Source organism: Suricata suricatta, chromosome 2 (genome assembly GCF_006229205.1).
Source record: "Suricata suricatta isolate VVHF042 chromosome 2, meerkat_22Aug2017_6uvM2_HiC, whole genome shotgun sequence".
NCBI classification, from domain to species: Eukaryota; Metazoa; Chordata; class Mammalia; order Carnivora; family Herpestidae; genus Suricata; species Suricata suricatta.
The window spans coordinates 48,050,367-48,073,914 of NC_043701.1; the positions used below are offsets into that span (position 1 = coordinate 48,050,367).

Here is a 23,548-nt window from a genome sequence, read left to right on the forward strand (position 1 = left end):
TTCCTGCCACGGATGCCTGCCGGCCTGGGGGATCTGATCACTTGGTCCATTTCAAAGGAAGCAAAAGCGAAGCATCATCCTAAGGGTTTGAGGGAAAAGAGATACCTTCAGATTTCTCTCTCAGCCTCCTCCCCTCTTTCTGGCTTAGTGGATTTTTTAAAAAGTTATTGTTTGGTACCTAAAGGTGTTATCTTTTGAACCCTCCAGCAGAGTCCACGATGCCCTCAGTCTCAAATCTCCGAATTGGAATAAAGAGAGAGTGAGCAGAGAAAAGAGAACCTTTATAATTCCTCCTGAGGTTACCCTCTCTCACCTGCGATGCTGTTTCCCACAGCAGAACCTGCGTGCAAACATCCCTGGTGGCCAAGGAATGGAAAGGTGCGGGAGACAATTTGGGCTGCCAGGGAACATGCATTGCATCTGAACCAACGAGCCCCCAATCAGAGCGACAAGGACCAGCAGAAGAAGGAGAGGAAGAGAGAGAAAGAGAGAGAGAGAGAGAGAGAGAGAGAGAGAGAGAGAGAGAAATAAGTGCCTTCTCCCTCTCTGCTGCTAACTTCCAACAGACTTCCTGGAAATCAGAAATACTCACCGCACCCGAGCCCTACGGGTATGAAACCCAGAATGCCAGGAGCCGCAGGAGCCTGCTCGGGGTGGCATTGCTTTGGTTGGTCGCCGCCCTGGCTACAGGGATTTGGACACATGAACCTGGGGTTGTTGTCTTGCTTGGCACATGCATCTATCTTTCTTGAGCCACTCCTGAAAAGTTGATGGCACTGGAAGGTTGGGAAGCTTCGAGAGCCGCCTCCCCGTCTTCCGCTTTTCTCTGGAGCCAGATGCATAGCTGCCTTGGAAAAGCCGGCTAACAATGGGCAGGGGTCCGGGTCCGGCAAGGAGGGGGGGCGCAGACTCCAAGCTGGGCTTTGGGAGGGGTTGAGGGCATGCTGGAGGGGTTTGGTGAAGGAGAGGTGGACAGAGGAGAGAGGGAAGGGGATGGGGGTGGGGGGAGAAGAAAAGAAGGAAGGACAGAGAGGAAGGAAAACGGGGATCACTTGTGAGATCCAGGAACTGGTTTTAGAAAAGGCAGAGGAAAATGGAAATAAAAGAGGGGAGACCCCAAAATGAATCCTCTCTTTTCTGTGTCTTCTCTCTCTCTCTCTCTCTCTCTCTCTCTCTCTCTCTCTCTCTCCCTCCCTCCTTTCCTCTCTTTCTTCTCCCAGTCTCATCTCTCCTCTCCCTCTGCTCCTTCCTCCTGCCTTAGCAGAACTTATGTGGCTGGGATGCGGGGCTCTCGGGTGTCAAAACTTTGAAGATTAATGGATTACTTTGTTAATGACTGCAGGCGTCAGACTGAGGTGCTTAAATGATTTGTGAGGTGCGAGGCGTCTTCCCGACAGTCCCAAACAATGCGCGGAGTGTGCGGGGGAGGCAGAGGGCAGCCGCCGGCGGCCCGGCAAGCAGGGCTCACACTCGCACACACCCACACACTCACACACACTCCCAAGCGCACACACCAGTTCTGTGCAGATCAGGAGGCAGGCAGGCACCCTCGCCCCCACGCACTCCTGGGCATCCCCACCCACACACACATATATGTATTTTTGCCCTGAAAAAAGTGTAAATAAAGCCTCGCTGGCCCCCAATGAGGCGTTCCTTCCCGACTTTTTTGGATCAATCAAACAGACAGTGGCTTCTTTTGATTAAAGCCCAAATTGTCATTGGGCAGAAGCAATCATGTGACAGCCAATTCGGTCCAATTTCAACCTTGTCTCCATGAATTCAATAGTTTAATAGTAGCGCGGTCCCCATACGGCTGTAATCAGTGAATTAGAAAAAAAACACCCCAGCAGCGATCTTCTATGATAGATTTTTTTTTCCTCTGCTCTCGCCTTTTTCCTGGGCCTTGCCCCCCCAAAGCCCCTCCAGAAGAGGGAACTTTTTCTCCGAGGGGGCTCCAAGGAGAAGGCCATGAATTACGAATTTGAGCGAGAGATTGGTTTTATCAATAGCCAGCCGTCGCTCGCTGAGTGCCTGACATCTTTTCCCCCTGTCGCTGATACATTTCAAAGTTCATCAATCAAGACCTCGACGCTTTCACACTCGACACTGATTCCTCCTCCTTTTGAGCAGACCATTCCCAGCCTGAACCCGGGCAGTCACCCTCGCCACGGCGCTGGCGGCCGCCCCAAGCCGAGCCCCGCGGGCAGCCGCGGCAGCCCAGTGCCCGCCGGCGCCCTGCAGCCGCCCGAGTACCCCTGGATGAAGGAGAAGAAGGCGGCCAAGAAAACCGCGCTGCCGCCCGCCTCGGCCGCCGCCGCCGCCGCCACCGGCCCTGCCTGCCTCAGCCACAAAGGTCAGTCCAAAGACTTGGCCCCAGGTCCCGGGACCCTCTCTTCTCCTTCGGGGCTGCCCGGGGAGCGATTATGGGGGAGGGGAGCGTGGGCTGGGAGAGAAGGGGGAGAGAGGGAGAGATGCTTGGCTGCCTTCCCTTCCCCTGTGGGCTCAGGAGTGGGTTTGATGGAGAGAAAGGGGATCCTGCGCTGCACAATGAGACAAATATATATTTTTAAGAAGAGGGGGGGAAAACTTTCCCTAACTTGTGTAATGTGGGATGATTTATTTGAGTTGGAACTGACCTCCTCTTGTCTAGTTGTCCTAGAGTTTGGCTTTTTGACAGTAATGAAGAGTGATAGATCGCTCTTGCTCAGCTAAGCAGCTGATGCATTAATTATAAATTGTGGTGTGGCTAATATAAAGTTTGCTCCCGGATGGAGAGGTTGGGGGAGCCACTGGCAGGAATTTGATGGAGGTGGAAGAGATGGGGTCTCCCCGGGCTGGGCTCCCAGGAAAGGCAGCACAATAGCTCTACTGCATCCAGGGGCGGCCATTTTGTTGCAGTTGATCTTTTCTGCTATATTTATTCTCCAGTGGAATAACCCCGCTTGGACCCCTCCACCTCCAACTGTGCGCGTGTCTCTTGTTGGTTTCCCTTTCCGCAGAATCCCTGGAAATCGCCGATGGCAGCGGCGGGGGCTCCCGACGCCTGAGAACTGCTTACACCAACACGCAGCTTTTAGAGCTGGAGAAAGAATTTCATTTCAACAAGTACCTTTGCAGACCCCGAAGGGTGGAAATTGCCGCGCTGCTGGATCTGACTGAGAGACAAGTGAAAGTGTGGTTTCAGAACCGGAGGATGAAGCACAAGAGGCAGACCCAGTGCAAGGAGAACCACAACAGCGAAGGGAAATTTAAAAGCCTGGAAGACTCTGAGAAAGTGGAGGAGGACGAGGAAGAGAAGTCGCTCTTTGAGCAAGCCCTGAGCGTCTCCGGGGCCCTTCTGGAAAGGGAAGGTTACACTTTTCAGCAAAATGCCCTCTCTCAGCAGCAGGCTCCCAATGGACACAATGGCGACTCCCAAAGTTTCCCAGTTTCGCCTTTAACCAGCAATGAGAAAAATCTGAAACATTTTCAGCACCAGTCACCCACTGTTTCTAACTGCTTGTCAACAATGGGCCAGAACTGTGGCTCAGGCCTAAACAATGACAGTCCCGAGGCCCTCGAGGTCCCCTCTTTGCAGGACTTTAACGTTTTTTCCACAGATTCCTGCCTGCAGCTTTCAGATGCAGTCTCGCCCAGTTTGCCAGGTTCCCTCGACAGTCCCGTAGATATTTCAGCTGACAGCTTTGACTTTTTTACAGACACACTCACCACAATCGACTTGCAGCATCTGAATTACTAAAAACATTAAAGCAAAACAAAGCATCACAAAAACAAAAACCCCTTTGGCCAGGTGGTTTTGCCTTCTTTTATTCTGAGAGTTGATTTTTATTTTCTTTTCTTCCTGACCTACCCTCTCTCTCCTCTAAATGTGGAAGATACTCTGTTTAGTGATTTTCCTGGTCCAGTTTCAGAGCCATCTTTTACAGATTATTTTGGAGTTTTAGTTGTTCTAAATCTAATCCAACATCCCTCTATGTGATTTGCTGAAAGCAATATATGAGGCCTGCAAGAAAGTGATCATATAATTGTATCTTCACTTTCTTTTTATTTTTGTATTACATTAGGATGCATTGTCATGAGTATTTTTGGTAGAATAAATTCTCATTTGCTATAAGTAGCTTTCTTATTTTTTCTCCCCCCTCTTTCTCAAGGCTCATAACGGTTTCTTTTTCTTCTTTTAGTCTAACTTGGTAAATAAAATTCTGGTCACAATTCATCTTCTTTTTCAATTTTAATATATTTATTAAGGGGGCATGTTCAAAGTCTTCAGTAGACAATAACAAAAAAGAAAGCCAGAACGTGGTTAGGACTTTGGAGAAATGTCTCTTTTTTTTTTCTTTTTAAAGGGAATGGATTTGGTTTTTCAGTATAGAGGTTCAAGCCATAGATTTAAATTGGTAATAGAAACAGGATTGGGCAGCCTCACAGTTGGGCCAAGCCCAACGTTTGAAAGTGGAGAAATAAAGTTCCTACAGAAACCCCCCAACTCCAGGAGGAAGGAACATGGAGTTTCTTTAACACATTACCAGTCTCCAGGTCAATAACTAAGTTATCAACAATTCATTTATTTGTACACATTTGTTTCAAACATCTACATTCCAACCCCTCCCCCACAATCCCGGAAACATTTTCAGTGTGGTTGATTAGTCTCCCAGCTGTTGATGGGTCCAGGCAAACAGACCTAAAACGTAGAGAAAAACAAAAATAAAACAAAACATGGTTACTAGCTGGAAAATGCACTTCAGAAAGGGTTCTTTCCAATCCTCTGGTTCAGTCATTCTAGGATTCTTTTTTCAGGGTCAGAAAAATCAATATTTCATTCTTAAATCTGTTTACATGGCAAATAATGGATCATTAAAGCTTTGAAGCCAGGTTACCAAGTTGAGATTTAAAATGGAGGGTTTCTGCGCCCTAGGTTATAAATTAACCCAGTTTCTAGAGAGAGAAAGAGAAAAGCACTTTAAATGAAATATCAATAAAATGTAATCTAGGGCACGTTTCTGGGTCGTCCTGTTTCCCCCCTCCCTTGTTATATCTCCCCATGCTGATTTTTTTTTCCTTACTGGGCTCTGTTATGATGGCTACTTACCGTGAGAAAACGCAGTGTGTAAGCAACATGTGTGGGGGGCGGGTTGATTTAGGAACCCGGCTCTTAATAGCGAAGGCTTGGAAGCTACAATGAAATCGCGATCTTTCTCCATGGGTTTGCACCCTATCTTCCTCCACCCCTTCGCCCCCTACATCCTGGCAGCGGCGGAGGCGTGCGAGGACCCCGGCGGGTCTCCAGCCCTAGGCGCGGAGCTGAGCAGGGCAGCCCCGGCCGCAGGCAGGGCTGAGCCGCTGCTGTTTGCGATTCGTCCTGCGCTCATAAATCAAACGCTTTCTATGAATGAGAATGTCATCAAAGAGATCAATTGCAGGAACACATGCACAAATAAAAATCCTCTTACGTATTTGCCGGGGATCCCCGTCCGAAAGCATTAAGTTAGAAGGCGTTTAGTCATAATTCATTTTTATTGCTCTTTTAAAACAACAGCTTGGCTGAGCCGCGGATGCCATGAGCAGCTCTGGGCCTCGGCGGCGTTTTGTCTCCTCCTCGCTCCTTCCCTTTCTAGTAGAAGAGCCCTGAAAGAGGCGCTTTGAGCCCAGCAAGCCGCTCGCAGGACATCATTTAAATACTGACCAAGGTCTCCTTTCGTCCACTCTCCCAGGGCATTTAAAGAGACGTTAGCTCCAGTCGTGGGGCGCTGGCCTACAAGCTTGGAGAACCAAGGGCCTCCAACAAGTTGGGATGAGCCCCGGGGTTTCGTGGGGGTGGGGGAAGAATCGAGCTACGGAAGCCTTGCGGGCTCCAGGCCAGAGGAGACAGCCTTTGTAATAACACCGGGAGAGCAGCGCTCTGGGCGGCCAGCCCGGGCGGAGCAGGCTCGGCCGCGGGAGTCCGGCCTGCCGGGAGCCGGGAGCCGGGAGCACACGCGGGTCGGTCGCCTGCCCCAGAGATCGCGGGCCTCTAAGCAAGTGCAAGAAAGTGGTCCCAAGAAGCACACCCCCACCCAAGCTGGCTCTGAAGGAGGCCGGAGGGAGGAAGAGAACTGGAAGGAGAGCAGCGCAGGGGCCGAGAACTAGCAGAGGAAGGAGAGCGGTCGCGGTCCCGAGCCGCTTTGTGGCGCCAGCCCTGCGGCCAGGGGGTCGCGCTAACCCGGGCCGAAGAAGCCAACAAAGGGACAGGAATGAGGCAAGGGGAAAGAACGTACTTTGGTTAGGAAAGCAGATCCTCCGCAGTGCCAGCACCGATCCTCTCCTCCTACCTACGTCCTACCTCCTCCCCTGTCGCGTCTCTCGCCATCTCAGGAGGTTTGGGGCTCCCAAGGAAGCCGCCTCCAGGAGGGCCTCCTTTCCTTTAACCTTCTCGAAAAAGAGTGTCCCCAGGTGCTGAAATTGGGGTAGGAGTGACCTTTCCTGCCTGTACTCTCTCTTAACTGTGGTTGGGGATGGGTCAGAAGTCACAGAAAAATACTATTTCAAAAGGAAATGTTTAGGGAAAATGTTTCTTTCTACTGAGGGAATCCGTAGTCGAATGTCCACAAGAGTTCCCCTCTTGGGGGAACAGGTTTGGGAGGGGGGGACTTCTATATGTGAAGAACAGGATGCAGAAACTTGAAAGGTTGACTAACACAGTTATAATGTGCCTGCCTCAAGCAAAACTTCCTTCTTCTAACTGGGGAGGAAAAACTAGAGGGGAGTGGGAACTCCATCCTCAGATACATTTTATCTGTCCCATTCTGACGTGATAAACATGGTCAGAGAAAAATCTAAACTGCATTGGTTGCGAAGCATCTTGGATGATCTCTGGGTTTCTTTTACCTAAGAATGCATCACTTCTCGGTCTCAGTTTGGCATTTTCTCTCTACAAGCCAAGGGTTAACATGAAACCTAATAGTAAACAGCAATTAACGACCCCGTCAGCATCAGGGTAGGAGGGAGGGTGATGGAGAACAGGACCCCTGGCCTGGGATCACACTCAGATTTGCACGTGTCTCTCTAGAGAAAGACTTGAAGGTTCACACAAGGAACTACACAGTCAGATACAAAGAAGAGGAGGTGTTGTTGGAGAAGAAGAAAATGTCCCGTCCACCATCAGCCATCTGTCCACCGCCCCTCCCACCTGCCAGCCCCTAAACCCCCACTTCAGACAGTCAGTAGAATGGGGGGGGGCGGTTAGTGGATAAAGGAAGCCCTACCACTCCTAACATCCCCCTCCGGAAAACGAGCACCACTGTTGCGGGGGAGGAGGGGAGTGCAGCGTATTTAGTTGGAGCTGTTGGCCTTTGAGGCCCCCGCTGGAGCGCGCAGACTCCTGGGTCTCGGGGAGCCGGCAGATGGCCTGCAGCGCACCGCCCGGCCCCCACGCTGGCCACGTCCGCTAGCGTCATCTTTCTCCCCCGCCTCCTACCCTTCAAAATCCAGCGGCCGAGCTGCTCCGGATCCCATAGGGCTCCGGGAGCAAAGCTGAGTGGGGAGGAGAAAGGGGCGGAGAGCGAGGAAAGAGGGTGGGCGGAGAGCCGGCCACCCTCGGCCTTTTCCGGCAACCTTAACTACTACCAATCACCCGCTCCGGGGCGTCGAATTACAGAAGCCCCTCATCCCCTTGTTAATAATCAGTTGCGGTGGGGGAATAGGGTTCGGAGACCCTCCTTGGGGAAAGGAAGGTGTTTTGTTGTTTTTTTTTTCCTCACGTCCCCTCCACTCCCAGCCGGGTTCTTCCCTGCCAACCCTCTACGCACTTCCCTCTCCTTTCGAAGCTCGGAGAGCTGGTGGCCTAGCCTCGTTCTACGCCAGGGTCCTCTGCGCTGCTCACTGCTCCGGCACCACAGCAGGAACTGTGTAGTGAAAGCGCCCGGAGAGCTGCCTTTCCAGCTCCGCGCTCTGCGGGCTCGGCCCCTGAGCTAGTGGCAGGCCATCGAGCTCCGGCCTGCTGATTCCCGACCCAAGAGAGACGGAGCCCTCTTCCCTTCTCACCTCTTGCCAGTTCATCTTTCTGTGCACGGTGGGGAGGGGGGCGGAGACGGGGATGCCTCCCAGCCCCCACCTCCCGGAGGGGGAGGAGAGCGGAGTCGGCGCGCGCAGAAGGTGGCTTCTGTTCCCCTTCGGCCCAGCGCTCCGAATCTGCCCTTGCAGCCGCCGCAGCAGCTGCCGCCGCCTGGGCCGCCTGGGGGGGCGACTGCGCGTCACCCAGACTGGAGGAGCGCCGGGGATTTAAATGCCACTGAAACGGTGATCCATCACCGCGGGAGCCAGCAAACTTTCTCAGGAGGCTCAGCCATTGGCTGACATAGTCACGTGCCCCCCCCGCGCCCTCCGCCCTCGCGCCCCCCCCCCTCTTGCGCACTGTACATTCATATCATTTTTCTTCTCTGGCCCCATGGAGGAAGTGAGAAAGTTGGCACGGTCACCCAGGGCTTCGCAGGACCCGGTCCCTCAGTGACAGATGGACAATGCAAGAATGAGCTCCTTCCTGGAATACCCCCTCCTCAGCGGTGGCGACTCGGGGACCTGCTCAGCTCGAGCCTACCCTTCCGACCATGGAATTACAACTTTCCAGTCGTGCGCGGTCAGTGCTAACAGCTGTGGCGGCGACGACCGCTTCCTAGTGGGCAGGGGGGTGCAGATCAGCCCGCCCCACCACCACCACCACCACCACCACCCCCAACCGGCCACCTACCAGACTCCCGGGAACCTGGGGGTGTCCTACTCCCATTCGAGTTGTGGTCCAAGCTATGGTGCGCAGAACTTCGGCGCGCCTTACAGCCCCTACGCGTTAAATCAGGAAGCAGAAGTAAGTGGTGGGTACCCCTCGTGCGCTCCCGCTGTTTACTCTGGAAATCTCTCATCTCCCATGATCCAGCATCACCACCACCACCAGGGTTATGCCGGGGGCGCGGTGGGCTCGCCTCAGTACATTCACCACTCATATGGACAAGAGCACCAGAGCCTGGCCCTGGCCACGTATAATAACTCCTTGTCCCCTCTCCACGCCAGCCACCAAGAAGCCTGTCGCTCCCCCACATCAGAGACATCTTCTCCAGCACAGACCTTTGACTGGATGAAAGTCAAAAGAAACCCTCCCAAAACAGGTCAGTCTTGCCATTCCTTGGATGCTCCTTGATGGGAAGGAGCTAGTATGTTTAGCTGCCAAGGAAAATTAATACTTATTTTTTTTAAGTACTTGCTTCACACTGGTGTTGTACGGTGTGGACAGACTGCCCAGGTGTGTTGGGGCAAAGGAGTATCTGGGGCTGTTGTGTTTCCAAAGGAGCTGAGTTTTAGAGGTACTGGAATAGGAAGTGGGTAGGGGTGTGTGGGGGTGGGGTGATTCTGTTAATATCTCCAGGCTCCATTAATCACTGGTCTGACCTTGCTAATGGTTGGCTTCAGATTAACACTTTACACCTCATCAGTCACCTTTCCCATCCAGGTTTCTGTTGAGAAATTCTTGATCTCCCCTTTATCTGAATGCTTGTAGGGGATGTGAAGCTTGTAGGGGATCTCATATCGATTGTAAAAATTTTTACCTTGTTCTCTCATCACTCCCTACCATGCTTCCAGGGAAAGTTGGCGAGTATGGCTACGTGGGTCAACCCAATGCAGTGCGCACCAACTTCACGACGAAGCAGCTCACTGAGCTGGAAAAGGAGTTCCACTTCAATAAGTACCTGACGCGGGCCCGCAGGGTGGAGATTGCCGCGTCCCTGCAGCTCAATGAGACCCAGGTGAAGATCTGGTTCCAGAACCGTCGGATGAAGCAGAAGAAGCGAGAGAAGGAGGGTCTCTTGCCCATATCTCCTGCCACCCCACCAGGAAGTGAGGAGAAGGCCGAGGAATCTTCAGAGAAGTCCAGCTCCTCGCCCTGCGCTCCTTCCCCCGGGTCGTCTACCTCAGACACTCTGACTACCTCTCACTGAGGCCGACCAAGCCCCAGACTCCGCAGCCCAAGCTCTTCCGCAGGCTGGGGACCCCTTCGGCCAAGCACATTCTTAGCTTATCTTCCTTTCCATGTACAGTCTCTCTCTTCCTTTCTGATACTATCTGGGGAGCTCCTGGCCAGGACAATGTGTTTCTAGAGAATTCTGGAGTCAAGGCTTATTTGGGGTGTGCGTGTATGCTAACTCCATGCAGATGGGGTGCCGTAATCAATTTTCTGATGGCCTCCAACACCTCTCCCTACTTTGGAGATACCCACAGTCTGTTCCTTTCAGATGTCCTTTGGAATATAGTCTTCTCTGCCAGCAGAAACATGTTAAAGGGAGGCCCAGCTTTCACCTATCTATGTATTTACAGTCCTGCCCTACTTTGCCCTTAAAGTAGGATAGAGAGAAAGGGGAGTCCGGGAGCTCATGAAGAAGAGATGCACTCTGAGCTTGTTTACACAATTAATTCATCCTTAATTTAAGTCAGTTTCATGTGTGTGAGTTTGCTGGTTGTAAATATTTTGTCCTGAGAGATTTATCTTTATACAGATTTTCTAGAAATGTTTAGATTAACTGACTAAAGCAGGGTGGGCAACTCTCAAAGCTGGTACAATTTTATATGTTATGTAAACTCAATCAGATGCCTCAGAGGGTAGCCTGCATTTGTTCTTTCAGTGAGTTAAGAAGGCCTTTGGAATACAGGGTTCAAAAACCTTGCTTCCTGTGCTAGGTCTCCCCCTACCCCCACCCACTTATTGTTTCTCTGGCCACACTCTAAAATTTTTGCTGGATTATTCAGAACCTAAAGGTATTATTCGAACCAGCTTCTTCCTCCCACAGTTATCTTAGCTGGATAGGATGTATTTTCAGCTCAATTGCTAAATGTGATGGATGGCACAATGAATGTATATTTTGTGTGATTCGTGAATAGTCTCTTGCATGTCGCACAATGTTTTGATGTCCCTGAAGTACCACACTGAGTTATATCAGTTCTTCTTTGTGAGCCTATGATATTCCTCATTTTCTGTACAATCATGAACAGCTCTGAAATCCTGGAGGGATGTGATCTAGAGCAGAGTTTACGGGTCTTAAGATGTCTAATAAATATATTGAAGTTTCACATATGCTTAAGCAGCCCTGAATTTGGCTTGGCTACAATTTACTGGTTCCAACAGCGTTGGCTCTTTTCATGTGGGGAAGGGGAGAAGGGTGCTGTGCATTTTCAGAGGTGGGCCTTTCCTTGCAAGAAAGTAAATGCTTTCCATCATGTAGCTGAAAGTTCTCCTACGAGTGTCATTGCAACCTAACTAATATCTACTTCATAGGTTGATTTTCCTTAAAACAACAATAGTTTCTTTATTATAACCCAAGTTCATACTGGAAAAAATGAATGGTGAAGACATTTATAAAGCAGATCTATTTTTGAAACACACATGGATACTTCCTGGGTCAAGTGCTAACCTTTTCACCTCCAACTGAATGTTGACGTATATATAAACAGAACCCCCTTCAAAAGCCCAAACTCTTCAGTCAGTCTTTCCTCACATCAGTGAACCAAGAGCTAGGAGATTTACATTTAATTAGGTCCAGTATAAAGCTGTTTGAGGATGAGGCCTCCATGTCACCCCTCTTTCTTCTTTTTTTGGCTTGTTAGACAGTGTTCCAAGATATTCCACCCCTTAAATTGAGTGTGGTCTGTTTTCAGTAAACCCTTGTGTCTCCCCTCCCATCCCTCCTGTCAATATCTATCCCTTCCTGCCACTCTCTACACGTTCCGCTGCCCACTCCCTCTGGGTCACACATCTCATTCCCAATGGATTCAGCTTCGATTTCATAGCCATCATGGCTGTGATGGGTGTGCTCTACTTCTAAATGCATAACCCAGAAAAAAAGTTGTTACTTTCTTTTCTGGGATCAGCAGTGTCTTCCAGGTGAACTTGGGGAAGCCTCTCCTAAGTCTTCCAATATTCAAGTTGCTTTCAAATGGAGGCAAGTGTCTGCTCTCAAATAGAGGAAGCCAGCAAATCAAAGGCTCTCTTCCCAGACCTCTTACCACTTTTCCTTTACTTTCACACATTTTCAGAAGCTTTTGTTTAGCCTTAAGAGTAGAGCAGAAATTTTACAGCATCACAAACACAGGCATCTGACTTCCTTCCTCTCCAAAGGGTGTTTTACAAAGAGTGGGAGGCGAAATCCTACCAAACTTGGAATTTGCAGACCTCCTAGCGCATCCATGAGATTTCCCCGTCAAAGGGTCAAGCCTGGACTTCGCAGGCACGGTGGCTGCGGCCATATCAAGGGCACCCGCTGCCCTCCCCTCTTGGCTCCCCGGCTCTGGGTTGGCCTCTAAAAGACTCAAGTGGATGGAGGAGAACTTCAAAGTCGGCCAGCTCTTTCTTTCATTTCCCACCCTGGTCTTATACAGTATCTTTTGTTTATTAGTGTAAAGCCACACAGCAAAACAGATGGCTGGTTTCCAAATTCTTTAATGTGCTAAAGTGTCATTTGCATGCCACTGCCGTAATTTCAATATCTAAAAGCAGGGCCCGACCCGCTGGAATCCTGGAGATTCCAATCTTGAGGGTGCTGGTTTTAATGTAGCTGAGAGAGAGGAGAACGATAAATTATGGCTAAACATCCCAAGCCTTCTCTAGGTCATGGAATAAATCAGTTAACAAGCAATGCACTTACGAAACATTAATATACCTTTCAACAAGGAAAACATTTGTATCTTTATAGTTGTCCCAATCGATTAAATCAAAGGCGCTTACCACATCCTATTTCTAGGTCTCTCTTTTTCTGTCTTGGTCTCTGAGGAGCATGGTTGGCTCCTTGAAAAATGACAGCAATGGTGACTGAAACAACAAAAGAGGGGACACAGAAAACAGCATTTTATTGATAAGTTTAAAAAGGACAAGAGTCTCAATTCGGGACTTGGGATAATTATAAAAGACAAAATTCCAGTTTTCAAATGCGTTCTCCCTCACTTCCTTCACACTCATTCAAAGTCCTCCCGAAATTCAGGGTGTCCCCAACCTAGGCTGAATTGAGATCTGGCTCTCAAGTCTGCTCCCGGCTTCACCTTTAAAAGTTTACTTTTGGAGGCTATTCAGATGCCGTGGTGTTTTCCTCTGGGGCAATCAGATTCAAACCGATCAATATTTACTCAGTCTGAAAGGGTTGTTGAAAAGGCTGCTAACAACAAACTGCTTAGCTGCTCACCCTTGTTTAATCTCAGGTTCACCGAAAGTTCAAGAAGAGATGAATGCAGCGATGGGTCACTTTAGAATGAGTCCCAGCGGTTTATCTGAGCTCTCTGCTAAAGGCAACAATTATAGTGCCATCCCTCTTTGGGAAAGGGGTAACTTTCCTATTATTCTTTTGCTAAACAGTGTTTACTAAAAACTTAAAACACTTTCCTCTCCCTTCCTGGGTTTTTTTTTTTTTTTTTTTTTTTGTAGGTGGGGAGAGGAACTTCCAGTTGCCCTTCTCTCTCCTCCTCTAGCTTTCTGCCAACCGACTAGGTTTCATTGGACTTAAAATAAATTACACTGAATATTTTAAAAATGCTAAATTAGCCTGACAGAAGAGATCCAATTTATTTCAGATGCCAAGAGCTATGAAATGAGGCTCTTTGGGCCGTTAGAGCTTATCTCCTTTGCGAAAGTACAGGGCAAGATTGAATTGAAATCCATTTGCGTTTGAGTAATATCGACAATCAGAGCCCCAATATCCATCTGAGATGACTTTGTAGACAGGAGGTGAGGGGAGGAAGGGGTAATTCACTTGTGCAAAAGCAAGTACCTCAGGTAGAAAGTCAACTTTAAAATGTTACGCTCTCCTAGAGCATAGACTATTGAGATGAGAAAGGAGACCCAAGGAAGCCAGTGGGGAATGGAGGGAGAAGATGCTGGTCACTGAAGCTAATTGCTACAGCTCTTCAGAGGTCAAAGTTCATGTAATCGCTGCATAAATGCATACTAAATAGGGATTTATTAAGCTTTTCTGATGGCTGAGCACGTCTGTGGAAAAAAAAAAACGGTAACTTCTGTTTGTGTTCCTTCCCGGAGAATAATCATTCTAGCAGTCGAAGCTCTTGGAGTCTGAGTCTTTAATTTACTGTTTTGAATGACAGGCTACCCCTCTGTTTTAAAATTTTGAAATCAATGCATGGACAACAACTTTATTTTGGATGGGACCGTAAAATAACTCTCACTCTTAGAAATGCTATGATTTTTTCAATACACACAAGAACACATGTCCTTATCAGAGAGGCGACTCACTAGATGGCTAACTTCGGTGACTCTCTGCCGTAGATAAGCCTACTTTCTGCCTGCATTTCTGAGCGCACACAAAAGTCCTGCCTTCGGACTTCTAGTGCGTACAAGACCAGAACTGAAAGGGACCCGTTTACTCAACCTCTTGTTTTATGATTGCAAAGATACGGCACCCAGAGGTGAACTGATTTGACTTAATATCTTCCTAAATAAAAACCAGGATAGCTTAGAATATGAGGCCAGTGCACTTCTTGATTCTAAATTCCCGATTTGATTTTGCCTCTTCTCATTTATTCTATGTGATTTATTTCAGGCTGGATACAGTTCACATTTTTCCACTTCTGATTTACTAGCCATCCACTCAGTCAAGCCCTTGATTTTGAAGCCACCATGATTACTTGAATCTTTGAAACAACCTCCCAGTCGAATGTTTCTGCCATCTTGTTTGAACAATACAATGTTAGGCCACTTGCTGTTTAAGATATTTGTTCTTAAAACATAAAAATAGAACAGGTAAAATTCAACACACATGTATTTTTGTTGTAGTTGTTTTTGAACCTAGACGAGGGAAGAATAAATGAAAGAGGAGTTGCCTGTGCCCAAGTTCAATTTCCATTAAATCGTTAAGAGGTACCAGCTAGAAAGGGCTTAGAAATGCAAGGAACATTCCGGGAGGTGTCTTAACCCTGAATCTTCTTCTGTGTTTGTTTCTGTTTGGTTTGTGACATAGCATAGCCTCCTGAACACTGTTCTGTCTATATATTTCTCAATTTTCTAAACCACTCACTGATGGACCAAACACATACAGCTTAAACAAAATTTCCCTGCAACACAACTTTCCGCCCTTTCCTTCGTTGGTGGGGTCCTACTGATCTCAGCAGAACCTGCTGCCCAAGAGGAAACCTACGGCTGTCAGTGTCTCAGGATCTGAATTGGGATCCTGAGGGCTTGAGAGCCTTATTTCCACTAACACCAGCCATCAAATACAGCTGACCTTCGATTGCAGAACTGAAAAGCAAATATCAATCAAGCAACTCTGCTGGTGGAAGCTAGCGTATGAACCGCCCTCCCCCCATCTTCTCAACCCCCTAATTATTTCTTGTAAAATATTCTGGAAAGACTGCATTTTGGGTTTACTGGAAACAAATGAAAGGCCTGACGTTTCTTCTCAACATTTCCAGACCCAACTAAAATATGTGTCTCTATTTTTTAAGCAGCCCCATTAAATGCTTTCCTATTAAAAAATGGGGTGGTGGGGCGCCTGGGTGGCTGAGTCGGCTGAGCGTCCATCTTCGGCTCAGATCATGATCTCACGGTTCGTGGGTTCGAGCCCCGCGTTGGGCTCTGTGCTGACAGCTAGCTCGGAGCCTGGAACCTGCTTCTGATTCTGTGTCTCCCTCTCTTTCTGACCCTCCCCTGCTAGCGCTGTCTCTCTCTCTCAAAAATAGATTAAAAAAAACATTTAAAAAACGGGGTGGAAAGCATCCAGCCACAAGCCGAATCGATAGAAATCAAGATTGTTTTGAGTTTTCACGTGAGGCTTGGGCTTCTAGGGGAAAAAGACACATGGGCTTGCGAGTGAAAAGAAAGTGGAAAATGACTGATTCTCTTTTTTTCTTTTAAAACTGGGATACTTTGTAGCCTTGGACATTTTAGCCTCTTTCCTTTTAAAAAGAAAATTCGCCACAGAACCATAGCAAGAATGCAGAAAGCAAGGATTTTAAGAAGTAGGACCCCCCCCCCCCCCGCTTCCCCCGCCTTCAGTTAGTAATACGGTTCCGGGAATCTTCTCATTCGGAGGAACAAATGAGGTCCCTCCTTTAGGACGCGCAGGGGCAGCTGCTCGAGGCTTGGGGAGCGCGCGGCTCGGGCCATCGGCTCGAGGGGCAGCGGCTACCGCGGGAGCTCGCGCTCGCCAGCGCCGCGCCCGCCTCAGGGCCGCCCGCGGGGCCTTCTGCGGTGGGAAGAGGCCGCCGAGTCCTCGGCGCCTCGCAGCGGTGGAGGGGAGCCCCGCCACCGAGGTTAAGACGTCTTTCCGTGCTTAGCTTCCCCGCCTTCTCGCTCTGGAATCATCGGCAAACGCCGTCTCTCCCTTCCCGTCCCGCGCGGGCCCCACGGGGAGCGGGGCGGAAGCACATCCGGGCCCTTCCGCGGGTGTGCGGGCGCAGCTGGCGGTGAACCGAGCGTGGGTCCCGGCACATCCCCCGAGGCTGCCGAGAGCCCCGCTTCTTCTCCGGGGACCACTGGGCCTCCTGTTCCCTCCCTCCTTTCCCCGCCGGCCTCGCCTGGCTTCCAGGTGTTCCAGGAAGTGGCCAGAGCGGAGACGTGCGGCCTTAAATGCCTCAGAAGGGAGCCCGACTCCTCCTGGTGAGGGTTCAGGCACATTCCCCGGACTCCGAACCCCAGGGCAGAAGCCTAGCCCCCTGGTTCATCTGTTAAGACGTGAATCGGGGAGGGCGATTTTACTCCCAGCTTGCTTCCTCCTCCCAGCTCTTTCCCAGATATATTTGAGTAACATACTATTCTCCTTAGGTGTTTTGAAGGGTAGAGGTGGGGGTTGCAGGGGTGATGAGTAGAAGTTTCTAAACACTAGATGTTCCTAGAGAGACTAGGACTTCTCTAGTCAGGGGAACTCCTTGCTTCTTTAATGTCCTCTCCCCGTTTCAGTTGCAGAGTCAAACCCTGCCTTGCCTCATGTTTCACTTCTTTCTAGAAAGTTTCCTGTACTACTTCCCACTTTTTCAGCGGAGCCCCTCCTCAAAACTCCACCTTTTATTACACGGGAAGCTTTGTTACACAACACCTAACTGCGACCGCGAGACTGTGAACTAGACTCTCCATTTGTGTTAGGCTTGGTTCTCCCAAATGGATCTCAAGCTTCTTGAGGGCAGGGCCCTTAGCAACTTCCAGTAACTTCAAGAGACCTGTCCTATAGAGAGAGCTCTGGACTCTTAGGAATTCAGGACGCTTGTGTTTAGTCTTTCTCATTCACAGTAGGAGCTTGGGCAGAACTCTCAATCTTTCTCTACTTTCAGATCCTTAAGTTATAAAAGAAGGTAATTGTTCCTGTTGACTTTTATGTATTTCTCTAAAATGTATATGGCTTCTCAGTATCCTGAAAATTTGGTATTTATTCTGGATGACTCTAAGCCAACCCCTGTGTCAACGACTACATATACACAGGGCTCAAACCCACTGACCGTGAGATCATGACCTGAGCCACAGTTGGACGCTTAACCAACTGAGCCACCCAGGGATCCCTTGTACTTCTTGACTATGAATAACTAGAGGAACCAGGCTGAATAAGAACTTGAAGAAACATATTATGAGGCCTAAAGCGAGCCAGTTTTTACAAGCCAGTTATTCCCAATACTCAGTTTACACCGATTAAGAGTTGTGTGTAGAAGAACGTACTTTGCTCCTTCCTACTTTTCTAACGTTTGTAATTGAATAAGGACTTGGCATAATTACAAGCATTATAATATTACTGGTATTACTTAGTTATAGAAACACAGATCATCTAATCTGGTCTTTCTACTTAACAGGTGAAGAAACTGAAGCCCAGAAAGGTGCTAGCAGCAATAGTGGTAAGAAAAAATATTTGCTTATATCTTTAATATGTACTTAAATGGATATTAAAAATGGCATGCAAAATTAATCTCAGGATAGATATATTAATAACATCAATAATTAATTACTCTATCAAATATGGTAATTATAGCAATTACACTATTAATTACATATTGAAGATCTAAGTGTTATTAAGAATAGGCGGATTTGGATAACGAGATATACAGCTAGAGGGTTTCTTCTTTCCTACTTACCTTCATGAATCCTACAGGAAGGGTGGTCCCTTTCTATAGGTCCCTCTTATCCCATGGGTTAGGAGAAACCGAAGAAACCATTTTATTTCTTCCATTTCAAAAATCCTTTATATGGTTTGACAGATGAGACAGAAGCAAAATCAAGAAGAGAGCCAAGCTTCTTAATCACGTTGCCCAACCCACTCAGATAGCATGTTAGCTGCCTGGTTTCTGCTTGATTCAGGCACCGTGAACTTGAGGGCATTCTGGGACACTGATGTGTTCCCTATGGAGCACAAGGACTAAATTTGCAATTCATTATGCTATATAAAAATGAATCCCTCTGCTGGACAGATCCAGACTTTCGCAAGTTGTGACAACTTTTTTTTTTTTTTTTTACATTAACATTGACTGAAGGCCTTCTTTGTATCAGATGTTGAGCTAAGGTCTTATACACATTATCTCAGTTACTCCTCACTGTAGCCTTATGATGTGGGTTTTATTATCCCTGCTTACAGATGGAGAAACTGAGGCTTAAGGACGTTTATAAGTTTCTCACCATAACATAATGAGTGGTTGGGAAAGTTAAACTTGCAGCGCATTAGAGTTAAATCCTCACATGTTGCTCATATTTTAAGAATGTGAGAATAATGTAATTAAGACTAACCTTAAATTTAACTTTAGCTTTAAAATGTTTGTATTACAGGTGCTAGGGAGTTTCTCACTGTAAGTCAGAAAAGGTAGCCCCGTGTGTTTTAGCACAGCTGTAGCCAAAGTGCTGAGATGGTGGCATCAGATCTAGTGGTTTAGGTGGGTTGGTGGCAGCATCAGGGTTCGGGGCAGGGGCAGTTGTCTCATCAGACTGGCTTCCTGGTGACATTTCGTTCTGGCTCTGGCTGCTAAGCTTTCCATTTATGTAGCTTAATTTCCAGTCTTCCTAGCAATTTCTGAGCTATGTGTATGTTCCACTTCCAACTAAATCACCAACAGTCCGCTTCTGTTGCTTATAACTAAGAATCCTGATTCACGTATCATGTGATACACCAAATGATGGTGCTTTGACATTTTTTTTTAAAGATTTTATTTTTAAGTAAAATCACAACCCTGAGTGAAATCAAGAGTCATGTGCTATACTGACCGAGCCAGCCAGGTGCCCCAAGGTGATTTGAAATTTTTTAACACCAGTGGACTGTGGCTAGGAATTGTGGCAGGGAAGTTGGCCTCTATAATGTAGAAAGTATCTGTATAAGATGGGCCAGAGGGCAGCTTCTTCTGATTCTATTTTCTCTTTTTCCCCACCTTTGGGCTCTTTTGGTTTTTTTTTTTTAAGTTTTATTTATTTAAGTAATCTCTACACCCAGTATGGGGCTTGAACTCATGACCCCCCAAATGAAGAGTCACGTGTTCCTTCAACTAAGCCAGCCAGTTGCCCCTGGACTCTATTTTTTTTTTAATTAAAAAAAAAGTTATTTATTTTTGAGAGACAGAGAGAGAGAGAGAGAGAGAGCATGAGCAGGGGAGGGTCAGAGAGAGAGGGAGACACAGAATCTGAAGCAGGCTCCAGGCTCTGAGCTAGCCATCAGCACAGAGCCCTACACGGGGCTTGAACCAATGAACCATGAGATCATGACCTGAGTCGATGCTGGATGCTTAACAGACTGAGCCACCCAGGTGCCGCACCCCTGGACTCTTTTAATGCACACCCTTTTTGCCTTGTTAAACGTAAAAAATATATTTTAAAAGCTAAAGATGACCCTGTCCCCACTAAATTTATCTAATTGAGTTGTAGATCATAGCTTATTTTCTATTTTATTTGACAGTGATCTTATCTCACCATCTTGAGTACTTCTTCTGAAGCTGACCCTTTATGTACGTCAGTAGCTGGTTCTTGCTGATAGCTTACAGTGTGCCAGGTACTCTGCTGAGCACTTTCCATGGATCGGCTCATTTAAATCCTCTCAACTATGAGGTGTAGATATATAATATTATTACCCCTATTTTTAAAAAGATATTTTAAAAAGTTTCTTTATTTTTGAGAAAGAGAGTCAGAGACAGAAAGAGCTGGGAAGGGGCAGAGAGAGAGAGAGAGGACACAGAATCTGAAATAGGCTTCAGGCTCTGTGCTGACAGCTCAGAACTCGACACAGGGCTCAAACTCACGAACTGGGAGATCAGGACCTGAGCTGAAGTCGGATGGATGCTTAACTGACTGAGCCACCCAGCTGCCCCTAATTTTTTCTTCCTTAATGGAGAATGACATGAAAGCATCCAGTCCCTTCCCTAATTGAGCATCAGTAATTGTGTGAGGGGACTGGTTGGGTATCTATCAGCTACAGGTGCCCTTAAGAAGCACCTATCGGTTTGCTCTTCTGGCCCTAGGAATTCCTTCTGGCTTCACCTTTTCCTGACCTCCACTATCTCTATCTCTCCTCCCCCGCTTGGAACTTCTGTTCTCATCTCCTCACTCTGGTTTTTCTTGCTGCCTTATATTTGAATCCTGTTTCATGACTTTGCTCCTTCATTAATCAAAACACTTATTCAGGGATGATGTAAAATTTTACAGAGAGAAGGTACCATCCTTTTTCAAGGAGTTTATAAATCATTATGAAGCATATAACCCACTATGTAATTTATGTTAATTACATTATTTATTAATATTTTTATTAGAATTTAGTTAGGCATTTAAGCTTCTAGGATTTTATTATAAAAGTCCTATAGAATTGGGGCACCTGCTGGCTCAGTAGGAAGGGCATGAGACTCTTGCTCTTGGGGTCATGAGATTGAGCCCTACATGGGAGGTAGAGATTACTTAAAATAAATCAATAAAAGTTTTAAAGCAAGCCGGATAGAACAATTGGAGTTGACACTCCTTTCTCTCCAAAATGTGTAACTTGAGAATGAGCCTCTAGCTGGTCGGGGCAGTGATCAACATGTGATTTGGGTTGAATGCTAAGGTTTTATGATGACATTTGCTGGAGAAGACAAGGTGTCTGGTAAATGTTAACATAAACTACATGCCCCAGTTTTACTGTGAAAGGCAAGAGAATGGAAAAAGAAGAGGGTAGGAATTATAGAAACTTGAGAGGCCTTTCAAGTACTTGTGAGTCAGAAAGGATGAAAAGGGAGGATAAGATAGATGGGGATGACCCTGGGAGACTGTGTGTGTAGGATAAAGGAGATCTAATTTTGGGGAAATTCTGTAGATGGAATCTAGGGATATGACCAAGTCAGACAAAGCTTTTATGGTTTCAAGGTGATCAGTTTTTCTAGATCCAGTGCTGAAATATGTTAGAGCTGAAGAAATGAAAAACAAAACAAAACAAACCCAACTTATGGTTTAGTTTAAAAAAGAAAAACAGGGGAGCCTGGGTGCATCACTTGTTTAGGTGTCCGACTTTGGCTCGAGTCATGATCTCACAGTTTGTGAGTTTGGGCCCCATCCCAGGCTCTGTGCTGACAGCTCAGAGCCTGAAGCCTGCTTCAGATTCCCCCACTCATGCTGTGTCTCTCTCTCTCTCTCTTTCAAAAATAAATAAACATTAAAAAAAAAGAAAAGAAAACCAGAGTTAGGAACAACTGGGAAAGCCAAGATAACATACCCCTAATTTAACGTGTCTGTGCAATTATACATGTATGTGCATATCTGTCTCTTTAGGAAGAGCCTTTCTGCCTAACGCCACACCACTCTCATTGTTCACATGATTTTTTCAGTTCCCTCCAAAGAACCATACTTTCTTCCCCAGGGAGTTTGCAACCTGGGATGAATTCCCTCTCCGCATTTTTTCCTGAGACCATGAGGCCTTGGCTAAGTGATGCTTCCTCAGGAGGCCTTAACTTAGTCCCCGTTTTGTTTCCTTTACACACTTTATCACAGTTTGCAAATGTAGTTATATATGTTTTGTCTTTCCTTCTTGACCATAAGCTCTTATATCCTGAGAGCTTTTCTGTCTATTCACCACTTTTTGTTTTCCTCCACATGCAGTTCCTGTTAGTCACTACTAAACAGACATTGGATGAATGTTTATATTAGCAAGGGCCTGACTGTGCTGCTGTAACAAAGGAATCTAAAAATACCATGGCTTCAATATGGCTGATGTTTAATTCTCTTGCATGAAAAGTTTCAGAAGAAGGTAGGAACCCAGACATGTGGGGCGCCTTAGCATCATAAGGTCATTCACAGTGTGAGTTTCTCCCACTCTGCTGCTCCAATATTCCCTAGGTCTTGTCTGCAGGGTAAATCTGTGCCGCCTCCACATTCCCATTCTGTTTGCAGGAACAGGGATAGAGTGAAAGTGGAGGGCAAGCAATTTCCTATAAAGCAAGTGACTGGGAAGTGGCACACCTCACTTCCATTCACATTTTATTGTGATAAACTTAGTCATGTGGCCACACCTAACTGCAAAGAATACTAGGAAATGCTATCTCTGGGTGGTGTAGCTACGAGCCATCTGAAATGGAAGAGGGAGGAATGTCTGGCTGGCTCAGTCAGAAGAGCTTGCAACTCTTGATCTCGGGGTCATAAGTTTGAGCCCCACTTGGTGGTAGAGATTACTTAAATGAGTAAATAAACTTTAGAGAAAAACAATAAAATGGAAGAAGGCAAGAATGAGAATTGGGGATTAACTAACCATCTGTCCCATTGTTGGATAAATGCTTGTTGAAAGAATGAATATTCATTAAAAAATTTTTTTTGAGAGAGAGAAAGAAAGAGAGAGAGAGAGTGAACAAGGGAGGGTCAGAGAGAGAGGGAGACACAGAATCTGAAGATAGGCTGCAGGCTCTGAGCTGTCAGGACAGAGCCTGACGCAAGGCTCAAACCCATGAACCATGAGATCATGACCTGAGCCCAAGGCAGATGCTTAATGAGCCACCAAGGTGCCCAGTATATTCATTTTTTAAAAAAGTTAACTTACTTTGAGAGAGACAGAGAAAGTGCATGAGCAGGTGAGGAGCGGAGAAAGTGGGAGAGAGAGAGAGAGAGAGAGAGAGAGAGAGAATCCTAAGTAGTCTCCGTGCTGTCAGCACAGAGCCAACTCAGGTCTCTGAGCTCAAAAACCCTGAAAGCATGAGATCATGACCTGGGCCCAAATTGAGAACTGATTGCTTAACCGACTGAGCCACCCAGGTTCCCCTAAATATTCATTCCTATATTATCAGAGGTTCGAATAACATAGGGGTTTGAAGCCCTGTGTTTGTGTTTTAGAACTCCAGAAAATAGGGATGTGGTATACAAATATTGGACACAATGATGACATCAGATATGTTCCATGGTACAACCTGTCCACCTGCAATTTGGGGAGCAAGGGAGGGTTAAAAAATCAAGAAATTGGGCAAAGTAGGTGCAGGGCAGCTCTGGGTGTTGTGACTACACACCTGGTTTTGTTACAGTTCGGACATAAAATCTCTGCCTTCAGCAAGCTTCCAGAAATAAGCCCTTAGCTAATAAGCTTAGCTTCCCTCCAATCCTTCCCTTGCCGGAAGGGAGCCATTTTGGGTCAAA

General features: G+C 47.2%; 2 protein-coding genes and 2 long non-coding RNA genes across 5 annotated transcripts; 2 read left to right on the plus strand and 2 right to left on the minus strand.

The window, feature by feature from the left end:
* Positions 1–1,968: 1,968 nt before the first annotated feature.
* On the plus strand, positions 1,969–4,110 carry HOXA2 (homeobox A2). Its single transcript, XM_029925966.1, has 2 exons — positions 1,969–2,353; positions 3,000–4,110. The coding sequence occupies exons 1-2, from the start codon at positions 1,969–1,971 to the stop codon at positions 3,737–3,739; spliced, it is 1,125 nt and encodes a 374-aa protein (XP_029781826.1). The 3' UTR covers positions 3,740–4,110.
* A 435-nt stretch (positions 4,111–4,545) lies between these two features.
* LOC115280832 lies at positions 4,546–8,272 on the minus strand. The gene is made up of 2 exons (XR_003903949.1): positions 8,020–8,272; positions 4,546–4,681 (listed from the first exon to the last, which is right to left on the minus strand). It is a non-coding gene; the product is annotated as an uncharacterized LOC115280832 (long non-coding RNA).
* A 212-nt stretch (positions 8,273–8,484) lies between these two features.
* HOXA1 (homeobox A1) lies at positions 8,485–11,110 on the plus strand. Of its 2 annotated transcripts, XM_029956162.1 has the most exons (3): positions 8,485–8,836; positions 9,040–9,134; positions 9,607–9,671. In XM_029956162.1, exons 1-2 carry the CDS (start codon positions 8,489–8,491, stop codon positions 9,097–9,099), a joined length of 408 nt encoding a protein of 135 aa, XP_029812022.1. In that variant the 5' UTR covers positions 8,485–8,488; the 3' UTR covers positions 9,100–9,134; positions 9,607–9,671. The 2 variants fall into 2 exon arrangements, with proteins under 2 accessions (XP_029812022.1, XP_029812016.1); XM_029956156.1 differs by having other exon boundaries at positions 8,485–9,134; positions 9,607–11,110.
* Positions 8,730–16,911, minus strand: LOC115306013. Its single transcript, XR_003915130.1, has 3 exons — positions 16,766–16,911; positions 12,740–12,823; positions 8,730–8,811 (listed from the first exon to the last, which is right to left on the minus strand). It is a non-coding gene; the product is annotated as an uncharacterized LOC115306013 (long non-coding RNA).
* Between the last annotated feature and the right edge of the window lie 6,637 nt (positions 16,912–23,548).

Coding starts and splice junctions, on each gene's coding strand:
- HOXA2 (XM_029925966.1), top strand. CDS start 1,969: ATGAATTACGAATTTGAGCGAGAGATTGGTTTTATCAATAGCCAGCCG. Junction 2,354..2,999: donor TGCCTGCCTCAGCCACAAAG/GTCAGTCCAAAG, acceptor CCCTTTCCGCAG/AATCCCTGGAAATCGCCGAT.
- HOXA1 (XM_029956156.1), top strand. CDS start 8,489: ATGGACAATGCAAGAATGAGCTCCTTCCTGGAATACCCCCTCCTCAGC. Junction 9,135..9,606: donor AAGAAACCCTCCCAAAACAG/GTCAGTCTTGCC, acceptor CCATGCTTCCAG/GGAAAGTTGGCGAGTATGGC.